The following is a 17,082-nucleotide window of genomic DNA, read 5'->3' on the forward strand; positions in this document are numbered from 1 at the left end:
ATCTGCTGTTCAAAGAACACTAATTATAAGCTGGTAGCACGCAGCTTGGGATCTATCTGTAATTACCTCACTTCTGGTTAAGTTGCAGCTCTTGACTATAAAATCCCTGATAAGTCAGTTTTAATTTAGTACTCCTCAAACTAAAATAATTGTGACAACATAATGGCATTAACAATTAAAGTAATATTTTTGCATATATAACACAGAACTTTATCCAATATCTAAATGTATTGAGAATCTAATTAGTTTTTATATATTCTGTGAATACAGCGAATTAAAAATTGTACAACAGTACAATTACTAACTGTACTGTTGCTAAAATATAATTTTAATGTATCCAGTTTCTAGAGGGTGTATATAGTACAAGAACAAATAATTGCAAAGGTCTGGGTTCATTTCCAATTTCTTTCTTCCAAAGTTGTCTCTAATCAGCTGGATATATTTTAGTATTTTGAAGTACTGATGTAAAAGTGCATATTTATTTTTATTTGTAGTTGAGTTTCATTGATAAAATATAGAAAACTTTGCTTGTCATTCCTCAGAAAAGGAGTTTTGTGAAGAACAGCTCTTATTTTTGTATTACTGTGATATATAATGTATGGCCCAAGTGATTACAAAAGAATTCATCTATACTTACAGTAAGTCTCAGAATTTCACACATAGATGTTTCTTTGGTAGGTGTTTTTCCACAGAATGGGTTTTTTTGGGTACTTTTTAAACATGTCTGTAGTTCAGCACTGAAGAAACTTAGAGAGAACAGCTGCAAAATTTTCAGTGTTGGTATGACTGCAGGGCACTATTATTTTCAGGTTTCATCACAACCACAAAACATCAAACAACTTCAAAGTGCAAGGGGCTGAAGACATCAGTTCATTGCCCCTAAAACTGCAGCACACATAAACAGTGAGGGTCAATGTAAGGATCAGCACTGCAAGAACCACTTATATTCCTTTTTTGTGGGTGTTGCAAGCCTAGAAAAATCAGCTTTCATACAAACAAAAAAAACCAACAAAAAGGGCCCAAAATAGCTCTAGAACACAGGTAAATGCACTACAATACACACAAAGAACTTGATAAAACATCACAAAACCATGTTCCCATATCTCATGGGTAAGGTAACAAACGTCTCTCAGCTGCATGTGGGCAGCAATGGCTGAAGAATGCTGAACCACACTAGAAAAATATAGCTAACCCGAGTCCAAAATAATAGTTTAAAAAAAAAGGTAACATTTTCAAAATATATTTACATTATTCTTTGATACACTCAATGTAAAAAAAAAAAAGGCAAGCCAAATGAAACAAAACCAAAACCAGAATACACAACCAAAACAACCCCCCCAACCCTTCCCTTACATAACAAAGTTTGCTTTAGTACAAAATGCTGGTGGAGTTTCAAAAGAAAGTGTTTATTGCAGATTGCACAGCTGCAAAAATATACATTAATAACTACAAGATACTGTAGGACAGAAAAGTGTTTGAAAATGCAAATTTATTCCCATTTTATACTTTCCTCAGTAAAAAAGTTTGAGAGAAACTCTGTTGAAGTCAACAAAATAACATTATTAAACCCAACTCTACTCTTTAAGGTGATCTTCAGTCAAAAACTTGACACAAGCACAGAGAAATGTATTTAGCATTCTACCCTAACCTTCTCTTCTCAAAAGGTCTCCAGTGTTCCTGCAGATTGGCGTGGCTTAGGAAAGCAGTGAGAAGCCTTTATGTTTAGTACTCAGAGAAAATGTGCAATTTTTGGTTTTTGCTTGTCAGCCTTTGTACAAAGGGTGCTAAAAGCCAAGGGAGAGAGTGATTTCAGTATTGCCTTGGGCCCCTTACTTAACACTGATACAGTCCTAGAGGCCCTATTTTGACAGGACAGAAGAATCAGGAGAAAAGGTACAGGGAAGAAAAAAATGTGAAAAAAATGTGTCACAACAGTGTGGGAGAGAGGGCGAGAGGCAGGGGCAGGGAGGACCCAGGACACACAAAACAGAGTCAGGGCCTGGGGCTTGTTGAAACTCTGGCTGTCTGTGCTGCTTCTTTCTCCTTCTGTGCTCCCTTCCTTCTCAGCAGCTCACGTGGCTTGCCTATCCTCCACCCAAGAACAATCTGAACATTAGGAACAGTTAGAACAGACAAAGCTGTAGCTTAAATATTACTTTAAAATTAATAGCTGGAGTGCACAGCCCAAAGATCGTGGACTACCACATCTGGGTTTGCAGTTCTGCAAATAAAGACCTTCTCTCCCACAGAAACCCTTCCCAATACTGAGCAGCTTTGCCTAAACAAGAATTTGAGGCCTCTGCCTCATTACAATATAGTACATCCTGTTTCACTGTGTACAGTACAGTAGAACTGGCTGAAACACTGGTAGGCATCTTCCATCTCTCCTAAAAACCGAGGAGACAAAGCACAGTGCCTCAGGACACCCGAGGGGTGTGAGGCAATCCAGTGGATGGCGCTGGCTTTGTGTCTGCAGGGCCCCACCGAGTCCTGCCTGCTGCTCCCGAAGCGCCTCAGGATTCAGGTTCCCTCAGCCCAGGAGCAGAAACCTTCCTGTATTTGTGTATGAAGGCATCAGTCTTCCCCAGACTGACGGCAAAGACACCCTCTGGCACCAGGGACCCGAAATGGCTGCTGAGAAGGGATTCTCCATTGCCCTGTGCCACGGAGGAGGAATTCCCATCCCCGCTCAGGGCCGGTGCAGGGGCTGCTCCGGGGTCACCATCAGCAGAGGCCTCGGCACAGTCACCTGCAGCACACCCGGTCAGGCCATCCACGCGTCTGCGGAGCTCCCGGCTCAGCAGCAACACGAGGGTCCCTCCAACACGAAGCACTCTGGCAGTCACAGGAGAAATCAAGGTTAGGTGTTGATCCTTCCCGGCATCCCTCTGCCGGCACTTCAGGTGGCATCTGCATGCCCTAAAACACCCGAGTGGGCCATGGCTCAACTCAGTGAGCTGCATCTCCAGGAGGAATTTAAATCCCAGATCTTCTTACCTCTTTCTAATGGGAGAACAGGGCCCTATCCTCACTCTGAAACCATTTCTGATGTTAGCAGTTCTTTCTATTGGGTAAGCAGGGAAGAAGGACTCATTTTTTACCACCAGAAAACCTGGGGTTTTTGAATATTGCAAAGGAACAGCCTCTCAGTGCAGCAAGGGCTTCTCAGGTTAGTAGGGTAATTCTGAAAGTGGCCCTTCCTTTTGGAAACTTTACAAGGTCTGGCCTTTCCCTGTTCCACTGATCCTTAATGGTTTTCAAACTCAGGAAGCAGAAGAAAATTAACCGTTGTTTGTAATTAATTTTTCTAGGAATATGTCCAGACATTACACTTGGCTTTGAAAGAGAGAGAAAAAAAATTGTCTCAAATTTACAGCAGGTAGTTTGACCAGTTTTACTGGTGGGGTTCTCATGGAAATGGTCCCTTCCTCATCTCCACCTTCCCAAGGGAGTATTTTGCTTAGGATGGACCAATAGAGCAAATAAGGCCAGGAGACAAGCACAGTATGACTGCCACACCATTCTGTGGAGCCACTCCACCTTCTCACCACATTCCTGCATTGGGTGAGTGAGATCAACACCCACTGAAGACCAGGCCTAGGGAAGGGGTTTGTTTTCAGGCAAAAAGGAGAGGGGAAGATGGCTTGAACTGTCTGTTAGAAGCAGCCCACCTATTAGCTGGGCTCAGCTCTGCCACAAAATGACACGGTGAGAGATCAAAGGACACACCTAAAATCAGACCGGGTTGCTAGTGAGGTATTCCTGGACAGTAAGGAAAATGCATGCCAGTGTTTCTAGTCTGAGATCCTTCCTGTCAAGGCAGGCTGCTCAAAGCTTGGCTGTGACCTCAAAAAGGAAAGCCTATGATTTTATACAAGTGGGCCTCAAGTGAAAAAGGAGTATAGCTTTATTTGCCTGGCCACACTTTAACTTTGCCCAGGTAAGCCTCTCCTCTTTCTCCTTTCTGCCACACTTCTGAGTGTGGCTCAGAAATATTTCACCATTGTGCCTTGCAAAGAGCATTTGTGAGCGTGGCTCACACAGGATCATTCCTTGTCAGCCCGCGCTGCCATTGGCACTCACAGCTCTAAAACACAACACAACAGTCTCTAAGGGACAAGTAAAGGGCTGAGACTTCCACAGCCTGCACGGGGTCAGACTACAGAGCTGGAGAACCTTTGGAATAAAGCAAATCTGAAGCTGACTGAATACTCAGATCACAAACCCATGGCACTTACATCAAACCCCAAGCCTGCCAAAGGCTACACATACCTCTCCATTTCCTGGAGAATATCTGGTAGGAGCTGGGCATCATTTGTGGTCTTGAATTTCTTCCCAAATGGAATATCCGAAATAACACTGTCAAAGCTTTCTGAAGGCAATGGCAATGCTGCAGAACAAAGGCAGGTCTTTATCTCTGACTGTCTGAAAAAGCACAGCAGCTATGCCCCCACTCCCCTTTCAACACTGTCTGCCAGCTCTTTTGGGGTTATGTACACGGATTCACAGCTCCTTTTGCATTGCCCTCACAAACACCACTATGGAGCCACCACCCCTCTGGAGACTGGGAAGAGACAAACATGACAGCATTGCTTAGTTTGCAGATTCCCTGCTCCTGATGATGTTTGCCCCTGCAGCAAGACTCTCCTGTAGGGAAGTTGGGACTATTTGTGGTATCGGAGACCAAGCAAACGTAGGTCAGACCACTATGATCATATCATACGTTTCTCTCTTTATTCCCGAGATGGCTGGTTAAATACAGAGGAATAGTTTACAGTAACAGGTGCTTTTCCATTGGCAGAGGAACGTGAGCAACTATGTAAACATTCACAACTTAAGGCAGCTACGGTATTTTCTCAGTAATTGTGCTATGGTATTAACACCCATACCTTAACACGATTCCCAGTGCAAAACAAGCTTATCTTTTTCTACGTCGGGCAAACGTTTGAGGCCTAGCAGGCCCAGGTCTGAGGCCTAGTCTGAGGCCTAGTTTGGGGTAGCTCACATCTCACTCCACAGCACATTATGCCCGCGATCTCTAAGAAATTTGGCTACAGTTCCCGCTTTTTCTTTTTGAGCTATCCAAACTGACGTCAAGGCATGGCTGGCTAACTTCTGCATGCATCGTATTAAACAAGGCACGATAATTAAGATAATAACGATAACAATAAGTACTATTATGCTAAAATGAATTAAATCTTTGATCCACCCAGTAAAACCCCAAGATCCAAGCCATTTGTCAAACGAGTGTCTACAACTATAAGATTTTTCATGTTTTCTTTCAACTGCGATAACTGCTTGTAAATTGATCACGAATGATCTGACAAATTCATGCAGCACATGCCTTCAAATTCTTCACATCCATGTCCCTGAGATAAAAGAAGGAAGTCTATAGCGGCTCTGTTTTGGAGCACAGCATGACGAATGTCATTAACATCTTTGGCAAGCTCACTTAACAAATTGGATGTTATATTAATCTGTTTTCCTGTCCAGCAGGCTAAATGTTTCAATTGTGTGAGAGCTTGAGCCGGAGCAACTCCTGGGGCAAAAACGGATGCTGAGATTACAGCTGCAGGCTGCCATAGGGTAACTCGATCTTTACAATCAGGACTTAGCTGAGACAGACTTCGTTTGACTCGTCAGGTCGGTTGAGACAATCCTAAAACCTGATGAATGGTAGGAGCAAATAATGTCAATTTACCGAAATAACATGGTCCCCCTGTACCTTTTTGGGGCATTGCAGACCAGGCTCTGTCTCCACAGATGAGAAAGATTCCTGGTGGCAGTTTCTTAGCAACACCTGTTAACGGTGTCACAGCCTTAGTCCAATTGCTGCAATATTCAGTGTAATTGTAGTACAATGAGGAATGGGGAGATAACCAAGTGCTGTCATCTTTTAGCTGTTGCTTGTTTATGATTAACAAACTGGAATTTATCATAAAATGTCCAAAAATCAAACAGCAAGTTCCTGGCACAGAGCCCAGAAGATCAAGCTCCTGAGGCTCTGCACTAGTGACTTTAAGATTTTGTGCAATGACAGCAGCTTGTGCTCCTAAAACACCTTCTGAATTAATTTGACTTCGAGACCAGATTCTGAACTCTGTCATGGAGCTCACTGGGACCCCAATCAAACAAGTTCAAAAAGGATTAGATGGTGTGGCCAAAGACAAACAAAAGGAATCTTGTTTGTTCTGGTTGGCCCATGTGACCCACATATTTTGCCTTGGGTCGATGTCAAGCATTCCTGATCCCATTTCTATTAATACACCAATTAAAACAGACATTCTGACACCTAACATTCTGCTCATTGTTTTAGTTGTCTCTTATAAAAACTAGATAAATAACACTCGTCTATTGCTTAAAATTAAATCTTAACAATAGCTTATCACAACTCTAATCATATAACTAATAATACAACTATTTATTTTTGCTATAGTGATTAATCTTCAACAGTCTTTGAGTCTTCTTGAGGTGCTTCAGGCAAATCACTGCTGCCACCGTGGTTACCACTGTTAGTTGGTATCTGGCACCCAAACCAGTCCTGCTTCTCCTGCAGAAACACACATATATCCACGACCATTAAACAGCACAGGACTTGGTCCCTGCCATTCACCCGTTCGCATATTTTTATGATATACATAAAGCCCTGGAATTGCTTGTGGTCTTCCTTCTTTCACTGCATGGTGGTGGATAACAACTGCAGGCTCTTCTCTTCCTTCTGCTAAGCACAAATAATTTAATGTAAACAAGACTTTTGATAGTCGGCTAGTTATGTCTGTTTCGTCGTTCTGCTTCTGCCTTGCTAAATATTCTTTCAGCGTCCGATTAGCTCTTTCTACAATGGCTTGACCAGTGGGAGAGTGAGGAATTCTGGTGGTATGCTTGACTCCCCACTTCTGCAGAAATCTAGCAACTCGCTGACCAGCATAGGCTGGACCATTGTCGGTCTTAATTTCTGCAGGCACTCCCATCACTGCAAAACAAACAGTCAAGTGTCTTTCAACATGCAAAGCTCTTTCTCCCAGCTGTGCTGTGGCCCAGATGAATTTAGAATAGGTATCAACAGTGACATGGACATATTTCAGCCTTCCAAATTCTGGAACATGAGTTACATCCATTTGCCACAATTCTAAAGCTTTCATTCCCCTTGGGTTTGCGCCTAGACCAAGGCCTGGCCCATGATGACTGCATTGAGGGCAAGCACGCACGATCCCCTGTGCATCGTTCATAGAGACGCAAGGCTCTAGCATTCTGATGAAAATTGTCATGGCTCTCACGAGCTCGCACAAAATTATTTTCAGGAGGGACATGAGCAATGCAACTGACTGCAGCATCTGCTTGTGCGTTGCCCTCTCCACTGTTGCACTGGTGACTGTGAATGTGCAGAACACAAAAGGCATGCTGACACATCTCAGGCACCCCAACGTGCTCCGCATGTACAATTACTTCCACGACGAGCGCCACGTCTTCCTCATCCTCGAGTTCGCGTCCGGCGGGGAGCTCTACAAGGAGCTGCAGCGCTGCAAGCACCTGGATGTCACCAGGACCGCCACGGTGATGGAGGAGCTGGCAGACACGCTGCTGTACTGGCACAGGCACAAGGTGATCCACCGGGACATCAAACCCGAGAACCGCCTGCTCGGCTCCAAGGGGGAGATCAAGATTGCTGACTTCGCCTGGTCCGTGCATGCGCCATCGCTCAGGTGCTGGACGCTATGGGCACCATGGATTACCTGGCCCCCGAGATGGTGGAGAACAGCGGCCACGAGGAGAAGGTGGACCTGTGGTGCCTGGGGGTGCTGTGCTACGAGCTGCTGGCTGGGCACCCGCCCTTCGAGACTCTGTTGCCGATACCTACAGGAGGATCAGACAGGGCTCTACAAGGAGCTGCAGCGCTGCAAGCACCTGGATGTCACCAGGACCGCCACGGTGATGGAGGAGCTGGCAGACACGCTGCTGTACTGGCACAGGCACAAGGTGATCCACCAGGACATCAAACCCGAGAACCTCCTGCTCAGCTCCAAGGGGGAGATCAAGATCGCTGACTTCGGCTGGTCCGTGCATGCGCTGTCACTCAGGCGCCGGACGCTCTGCGGCAGCCTGGATTACCTGGCCCCCGAGATGGTGGAGAACAGCGGCCATGACGAGAAGGGGACCTGTGGTGCCTGGGGGTGCTGTGCTACGAGCTGCTGGCTGGGCACCCGCCCTTCGAGAGACCCTAGAGTCCCTCTGTTGCTGATACCTACAGGAGGATCAGACAGGTGGATCTCAAAGGACTAAAGAATGGGGTCTAACCCATTGTGGGTATATCACATTCTTTAGTCCCCGATCTTTATCTGCTCCCAGCTTCACTATAGGGCACTACATGGGTCCAAATTAACTGCTGTGTCTCAGCACAAAGCACATCTTAAACATGAAAATAATTTAGCAAAATATAAAAGAAGAACTAAGTTTGTGAGCACTAAATGCAAATGTTCAAGTGCACATGTATGAATGGCAAGGAATCACATCAAATTCCTCTCCATCCCCCTTTTCTCCTTCCAGGAATCTGGTTACAGCCAGGATCACTTGGATTCCATAAGAGCTAGTGTTTTTGAAGTGTCACCTTAGAATTTCTGCACCCCAGCAAAGGTCAGCTCCCCAGAGGAAGATACAGCACTGTGCCTGTGGTGATGAAGGTCAGCCACATGCCAGGCTGAGATCCCTCCTGAGACTCTGTGGGTTCCCCATCCCTCAGCTCAAAACTGACTGGACATGGCCCTGAGCAGACAACAGGACTAAAGACCTCCAGTAGTCCCTCCTCACATAAACTCTGCTGAAATTCTATGCCAAATTTTCTAGAACTAGCTGAAGATGTTTCCCGGACCATCCTTGGGTCAACATTTGCAGCACAACAACTGGATATCAATTTTATCTGCAAATGAAAGGACACACCACCTACAGTCCTGCTCAAGACATGCAGAAATAACAGCTTTTGAGCAGTGATCAAGACACCAACTATTTGCTCAGTTTAGAAAACCTGACACCCAAGTACCTTCCATTATCCTAGAAACCAAAGTCAAACCCAGCTTTTAAGTGAGGAATAAACCTACATTTTTATAAAAAAAATAAATAATATTTCTTACCATTCTGGTAAGAAATAAATTCTGCAAGGTATAAAAACATGCACACTTCATCACTCATGCACAAGGAAAAACAGCCAGTTTGCCTCTCATGTATTTCATATAGGGATAATTTGGCCTCAGACTTTGAGGTCCAGAATAAGGTCATGAAATGATTCCAACTCTGCAGACTAGCTTGTGAATTAAGAGCAAACAGATTCTCTCCTACAGGAGAAAGGCATCATCATTCAAAACACTCCCACTGCAAAACATGAACAATTCAGCTCAACTAAATGCGTCCTCACCATTATTCAAATTTAAGTTGCAGGCTGCATTTTATGTGGATTTGTCCTGGCTGTGTTCCATTAAGATACAAAGATCTCTGACATGGTACATACTCTTTGTGGTATTCACACATTTACCATTAAGAGAGACAACTACTGTCCACGCCAGACAATGACAGTTTTTATTGTCTTCTGCTGACTTCACTCTCACCAAAGTTCCCAGGTGCAGGCAGCAGGGAGGAAGAAGAAATCATGATCCCTTCACCCACATGGGAGAGGCACCACCCGGCTATTTCTTGGGAGTTAGCACTACAACATACCACCTCAAGAGAATCTACATTTCCTGCACAATCCTAGAAACACAAAAAAAATCACTTGGAAAGCCCACAGACATACCTTTCGCAGAAGCTTTAAGCAGCTCAATCTTATCCATTAAGCCTGCAGTTCTAGTATTCTCATCTGCACCCTCTAACTGTGAATCACTTATATCAGCACCCCAGTAACAGGCTTCCTGTTCAGAGAGAAAGAGAAAATTATTTTTGTTAACACTCAGATTATTTATTTTATAAACCCTTCTCAGAACTGCCTTGTTGCACAGCTCTTGCAAGACAACCCCCTTTCTGGGACATCTGCTATTGTTAAACAGAGCAATTCACAATCCAGAGGATGGAGGAATGGAGGAAGTGTGTGCTGTCTTCACTCCTATAATGTTCTGGTCTGCTCAAGACACTTAAAATTACAGAAACATCACGAGCATGTCCTAACAGCAAGCCTCCAGCTAGCTACAGCCAGCCCCACTGCCTCTAACGCTGAGACTGTCCCATCACACCGACTCCTCTGATCCCAGGATAAGCCCAGGAAGTTTTACAAGTCCGTGGCTGCCTCACACAAACCCTGCAGTGTGAATCAATAGGGCCTAGCAGGACTCACTCATTTGGGAGAACATGTACTAAAACACTTTTAGCAGCTGCCTAGGAAGATTGGTTTGTTTTCACCTTTACAGCAATGCCCTTTGGACTAGATGAGAGACAATCCTGTGTCACAACCACGGATTTCCCAGCACGGGTGCAGCCAGCTGTGCCTGGGATACTCACAGGCCACTCTTTGGCAGCCTCCAGTAGTATCGTTCCCAGTCCACACATGGGATCCAGCACAAGGGCACCAGCCTAGGGAAACAGAGGCGTTACTGCATCCCAAACAGGACAGATTCCTTACCCAGGACAAAGCTTACAAAGGGATGTACATCCTCCCTCTGAATCCAGCACAGGTTAACAATAATCAGTGGTAATCCCAGGCCAAACTCGCTTGTAAGGCAATATGGTAAAAAGCACCAACAGCTTCACTACAGACAGCCCTGAGGTACAAGTGGACTGCAGACAGATATTGGTACCAAATTATTCTGTGAAAAGGTATCACATTTCCCTGGAAAACAACACCAAAGTTTCATTTTTTCCACTGTCACTGGACAGTGAAAAAACCTTGCCACTTAGACATGTATCTGTAGAAGGATTAACAGCTCTGCTGAGAAGCACCTGGAATTACAGCAGATACCTGGCTGAACAGCAGTGACAGCACACTCCCATCACAGGCATGGCAGACACTGCCCACATGCACTGGAAAATGGGAATTTAAAATCACCACACTCCTTCACAGCACCCAGCCCCAGTCCCGATGGGCAGCACCCCCTCCCCTTCATTCAGGGCTCCATTTCTGTGCAAGGAACATCCACTGACACTGATTTCAGCCAGAGATGCCATGGCCCACGCGACTGTTGACCGCAGTCCTGCTGTTTTGATATACTCTCTGTTTGCCAGTGGAAGCCTGCAGATAGCAAAGAACGAAACAAAAAAATTACCTAAAACAACAGAACCACCCAGAAAAGGCCATGTAATGCCAAAGAACAAATGAACTGGACAGATCTACTGAGAAACAGAGAAGTCTGCTTTTAACCATAACTCACTGCAAAGTCTGGTCCGTGTGTCCATTTAAAATGCAGGCAGATCACAAGACTGATTTGACAACCAGTGATTACCAAACCAAAAGATAAAATACTCATGGTGGACAGCAGGATTTACAAATCTTGCCTGTTCTGATAGTGCCATGAGAAATCTGGTAGGGAGGATGCTTACCTGAAAAGAGGAATCCCCACCACAGTCTGAATGTCATTAAGATGTACAAAGATCTAAAAGAGGGAAAAAACCCAACCAAAACATTTTAAAGTCTCAAACTGACATGACAATAGCTTTAACTCATTTAAACCAGACACAGATGCTTCTAGAAAGTTCTGATCTCCTTTTTCAAGAACAAAAATGCATACTATAAACAATAACAATTCATTGGACGAAATCAAACTAGATAATCTGAATGCCACTTAAAAGATGATTTCATGCTTAAGCAAGCTGAAGGGGATTTTGTCAGCCAGGAATCCACCAGCAAGCACTTGAATTTATAAGGGGGTCTATTTTTCCTTAACACAGCATGGGAATTTTTACTTATAAATCCATTTACTACAAGCGGGAAAATATTATTCACTGTATACTAGCAACAAAATAAATATAAAAATGTTAACCAAACAAAAAACCCCAAACAAAAAGTCAAACAATGACACAAAAACCCAAACCCCACCAACCAACCACAAAAAAACCCCAACAATAACAACAAACAACCCCACCATTACCCCCACTAGTACCACAAAGGGGCAATTCAATTTGAATTGAATTATGTATAAGTAATGTATAATGTATAATGTAGAAGTTATGTATAAGTAATCCTTCCAGAAATGTAGGCAGCTAAAAGAAATTGTTCTGCTGTCCCATGGAAAGCATCCCAAAAGAAGACTGAGCTCCCCAGCAGGTCTTGCATGACTGCAATCCCTGCCCCCAGAAAGCACAAAGGGAAATATGATGCTATTGAAAAAATCCCAGTCCTCAGCACTTGAATAGTTTCAGAGCAAAAAATCAGGGCAAGAACAGGAGGTCCATATGAGCCCCAACACAGCTCAGTGTGAGAAATGCTCGGTGTGGGAAAAGCAGTGCCAGTAATGAACTCAAGAGTTTCTGCTGGTCTCAGATCTCTCAGCAGCAGTGCTGGGAGCAGGGATGGAGAAGCAGCGTGCCCAGAGCAAGGAGTCCTCTGGAAGATCTCCAGGCAGCTGCACCAGCAAGGGTGCACTAAGTGAGCTGTTTGTCACAGACAGAGCCTGGAGGAGGCTCTTACACAAACAGCAATCTCAAGCCCAGCTCCTTGAGAACACGCCCTTGCTGCTTGTTCATTTTCCCTGCAGAGGCCACAGATGCCCCATGGCTCAGGTGATTTCCATTTCCACACAGAGTCCAGCAGTCTGTAAGGGTGCTGGATCCTGAAACACCTCCTCCATGGATCCTTCCCCTGCCATGCAGGCAGCCTAGTGGTTATTCCCCAGCTCTAGAAAGCACAAAGGGCCACGTGCATGCTTTGCTCAGTGCTTCCAGCTGATTTGCAGCTAAATTCAGCAGCAGAAAGACCAGCAGGGAGAGGCCACGGTCCCATTTGTGAAGGGAGCAGAGAACAGAACAAAAGGTGCCAGGGGTGATTCTGGAAGCACCAACAGGAGACAATTCCAGTACCTCCAGGTCGGGGTCCCGCAGATCAGCACGCCACCCGCACTGCTTCACAAGCGTGACACCAATGGCTCTCCCGATCTCCTACAGGTGGAGGTACAGTCACAGGCAATAAAAAACCACAGAATTTGGGAAACTGCAGATCACAGCCTTGGAGGCGCTACTCTCAGAACTGCCTGGGAAAGGAAAGGCTCTGTGCCTAAGAGAACAGCTCACACAGTTCATACCAGAAGAGCTACAATAGGGCAGAGCGGGTGAGCGAGGGGCAAAGCAAACACGACACACAGCAAACAACCAATGCTCACCTGGAGCAAGAGAGGCTAAAGTCCTGACCAAGTGACAACAAAATATTCACTTGAGTTGGATCTGATCCTTGTGGGTCCCTTCCAACTCAAAATATTCTGTGATTGCCAGAATTTTGGAATTCTTAATCACACGCACAAAATACTTCCAGTGGCTCTATGGCCAATTACCCAACAGAAAACCTGAAAATGCACAACTACAACTCACAATTTTAATGCCTTCATTACATACAGAAAGCTCTGGTTACCTTCAGAGTATAAGTTAAAACATAGCACAAATTTAGGCAAACAGCCTTGTAGGGAGGCTCATGTGTCTCATCTCACCAAGGTACTAGCTTTAGTAGGAAAAAAAAATCTAAATTAATGTTACTTTCAAATCAGAGAAACTTGCACAGGTGGGAAGAGAGCTGGATGGAACAGACCCTTGGAGGTCTGCATGCCACTATTCTTTTCCAAGGACCAAGCTCCACTTCTCCCAAGACTTGTCCTAGGGCTGCACTTCTGAAGAACAAGTTCTCCCCAATACCCAACCAGAGGCAACTGAAGCTGCAAGTTCTGGCTTTTACCCCTTCCTCTAGACTGCCTGCCACAGCTGAGAGGAGCCTGGCTCCATGTCCTTGCAATGGCCCTTTAAATAGCTGTAAACTTAATCACTCCTCAGCCTCCACAGGCCCAGAAACCTCAAACTTTTACCTTTGCTAATCCTCAATAAAAGGTATTGATTAGAAAAACATTAAGGGTAATATTGCACAGAAATTAAAAACAGCATTTGTATTTCTGCTTGTTAAAGGTGAACACAGGTTAAGGGCATTTTGAAAAAATACAGAAAAAGCTTACATTAGTTTATTATTCCAGAACACATAACACAACTGAAATGACAAACTACACATCTCTGTTCACCTTTGTTGAATTTTTAAAACACAGATACTTCAGCATACCTGTGAAGTGAGTATTTTGGCAATCGCTCCACTGCAACGACAAGACACTCTGAAACTGAAGCCAAGCTGCTCATTCGCAGCAGGATCCTCTCCACTGCCTTTGGAAGAGAATTCTGAGGAAGTCTTGCTCTCAGTCCAGCACTCCTCACTGCTCATTCTCTCTAGTGCCACACAGGTCTCTCCAGCTTCCACCTGACATAGCTCAGACACAACTGCTCTTACTTGTTCTGTTTTCTGTCTTTTACTTGCAGTATTTGTCTCTTCTTCTGACTTTCTCTTCAGAGCCAATGTGTTTTCTTGAGAGACATCATCTGTCTTCCCCTTGTGTCCATGAAGCTTTCTCCAAACAGAGATAATATCCAGCCAGTATTTTGGTTCCTCAATGACAAAGCTTTTAATCTCATGAAGCATTTTCCCTGAAAGACAAGAACAATTTTTGGTATAGTACTTCAGCCTTGGCATTCCATTTCCCTAACGACTGAGAACAGCTGTTAACAGATTAAACTGTGTTCAGATTTCTTATGTGTGAATCCAGAAACCAGGAGCTGACACCACAGGCACAGCTGAGCTCTCAGCACCCACACACCCACCAGAAGCCACACAGGCATCCCTCTGATTACAAGCTCTGCACAACCAAGATTAAATCATGCAAGGGTTGAATTCTGCACAAGAATGCAGCAGCTGTAGAAAACCAGACCACCTGTGAGAGCCATTCCCAGGACAGAGGAGCAGCCTGCCATGCCACCCTCCCCAGAAAGCACTTGGCCTAGGATTAAAAGATGCAGGACACTTTCCAGAATTGAAAGACAGATACAAACATGAATTACTTTGAGTCATCTCAGGCAAAGACAAGTTTATTCTTTCAGAAAGAAAATTTCTGTTTCCCATTCCTCCCTCTGCCTTCAACCCTGCAACACACACTTACATGTGTGGGCAGTCCTAGCTACAAGAGAGGCATGAGGAACAGAGAGGCCAATTCACTTAAAATATCTCAAAGCTGGTCAAGCAAAAATTAAAGGTCTTTCTAGTTATCACGTAAAATTTTAGAATCATGACCAAATTTCATCCTCAAAGCTGAAGGTAATCTCCCAAATAAAAACCCACCAGCAGGCAGACATCAGTCCATCTAACTTGAAATTCTCATTCCGACATCGACAGAGAGGATGACCCAAGCAGCTGAGACTTAGAAAGAAGCTGCGTAACAGTAAATTGACGTAAGATATAGGTTGGGATTCACTTTGTTTAACAGAAAATAAGACTTATTGCTAAAACAAACACAAGAAATCCACAAGTGAACTCTGGTTTTTGGGTGGAGTATTCTTTTTTTTGGAACCGGGCAGGGGGAGAGAGTCTCAAAAATACACATATAAATTCAGTGCCGGCAGAATACAGGCTGGAAGGTAGCTATTGTAAACAATTTAATAGCCCTTTTCGGGTTAAAAAATGTTGAAAACACACGTGGGTGAAAGACACTTGAGAATCGATTACTGTCAGTTAGAACTACACCCACTAGTTAAAAAACAAACACCGCAAATTTGGTAACTACGACTCAAACCAGGCTCCCCGTCCCCGCGCAGCCCGGACCCGGGCCCTACCTCTGCTCCCGGACACCGGCAGCGGCCCGCGCCTCCTCAGCAGCAGGAACAGGCGCTCCCCCGACCGCAGCCTCCGCAGCTCGCCCGGCCCCGCCGCCGCCCTGAAGAACACCTTTCCCGAGACGCAGTCCACCTCCGGGGAGAACACCCATCGGACCCGGCCGGGCTTCGGTGAGCCCCTCCCGCGGCCCCAGCCCCGTACGGGTCACGGAGGCTCCTCCGGCCCGACCGGCCCCGCGCGGGAGGCGGCGCAGCCCGGGCCGTGCTCGCCGGGCCGAGCCGGAGCGGCCGGAGCGTGTGGGCGGGCACCGGCTCCGGCTCCCCGCTCACCCGGACCGGACCGCCCAGCGGGCTCCGGCTCCCCCTCACCCGGACCGCCCAGCGGGCTCCGGCTCCCCCTCACCCGGACCGGAGCGCTCGGGTGGGCTCCGGCTCCGGCTCCCCGCTCACCCAGACCGGACCGGACCGCCCAGCGGGCTCCGGCTCCCCGCTCACCCGGACCGGACCGGACCGGACCGCCCAGCGGACTCCGGCTCCCCCTCACCCGAACCGCCCAGCGGGCTCCGGCTCCCCCTCACCCGGAGCGCCCAGCGGGCTCCGGCTCCCCGCTCACCCGGACCGCCCAGCGGGCTCCGGCTCCCCCTCACCCGGACCGCCCAGCGGGCTCCGGCTCCCCCTCACCCGGACCGGAGCGCCCAGCGGGCTCCGGCTCCCCGCTCACCCGGACCGCCCAGCGGGCTCCGGCTCCCCGCTCACCCGGACCGGACCGGACCGCTCGGGTGGGCTCCGGCTCCCCGCTCACCCGGACCGGACCGCCCAGATGGACACCGGCGCCCCGCTCACCTCGGTGGCGCCGAGCCGCTCCCGCACCTCCCGCGCCAGGAACGGCTCCATGCCGCGGCCCGCGGTGCAGAAGAACCGCCCGGGCTCCGCCGGAGACATCTTCCCGAGGCGGGGCCGGTGCGGCGAGGCCTCCTCGGGGCGGGGCCCCGGAGCGGAGGCCCGGGCGCCGGGAACGGCTTTTAAAAGCGCCTGGTTTTTCTATTGTTTCCTGTTTTCTTTTATTTAGCCTCCGGCTACCCCAAGCGGTACGCGCTGTTGGTGCAGGACAAACGCATTTTCCATACGCAAATGCACAAGATAATTGTCACCAACTGTTCATTGCAAGGGCTCAGGCACTTGCAATGGCTTTATCCTCTGTACAATTAGTCATGTGCAGTGAGTATATAAATAATACAGATACATACATTATAATACACACGA

The 17,082-nt window shown here is 46.6% G+C and overlaps 1 protein-coding gene across 8 annotated transcripts; it reads right to left on the minus strand.

Moving 5' to 3' along the window:
• Window positions 1-1,385: 1,385 nt before the first annotated feature.
• THUMPD2 (THUMP domain containing 2) lies at window positions 1,386-17,082 on the minus strand. 8 transcript variants are annotated; one of them, XM_063393887.1, is made up of 10 exons: window positions 16,663-16,873; window positions 15,820-15,952; window positions 14,225-14,640; window positions 12,991-13,068; window positions 11,515-11,567; window positions 11,119-11,206; window positions 10,480-10,551; window positions 9,782-9,896; window positions 4,273-4,390; window positions 1,386-2,835 (listed from the first exon to the last, which is right to left on the minus strand). In XM_063393887.1, exons 1-10 carry the CDS (start codon window positions 16,759-16,761, stop codon window positions 2,514-2,516), a joined length of 1,494 nt encoding a protein of 497 aa, XP_063249957.1. In that variant the 5' UTR covers window positions 16,762-16,873; the 3' UTR covers window positions 1,386-2,513. The 8 variants fall into 8 exon arrangements, with proteins under 8 accessions (XP_063249957.1, XP_063250288.1, XP_063250034.1 ...); XM_063394218.1 differs by having other exon boundaries at window positions 15,820-15,920; window positions 16,663-16,814; XM_063394052.1 differs by lacking the exons at window positions 1,386-2,835; window positions 4,273-4,390 and adding exons at window positions 6,980-7,781; window positions 8,157-8,242 and having other exon boundaries at window positions 16,663-17,066.

The sequence above is a fragment of the Prinia subflava genome, chromosome 1 (genome assembly GCF_021018805.1).
Source record: "Prinia subflava isolate CZ2003 ecotype Zambia chromosome 1, Cam_Psub_1.2, whole genome shotgun sequence".
NCBI classification, from domain to species: Eukaryota; Metazoa; Chordata; class Aves; order Passeriformes; family Cisticolidae; genus Prinia; species Prinia subflava.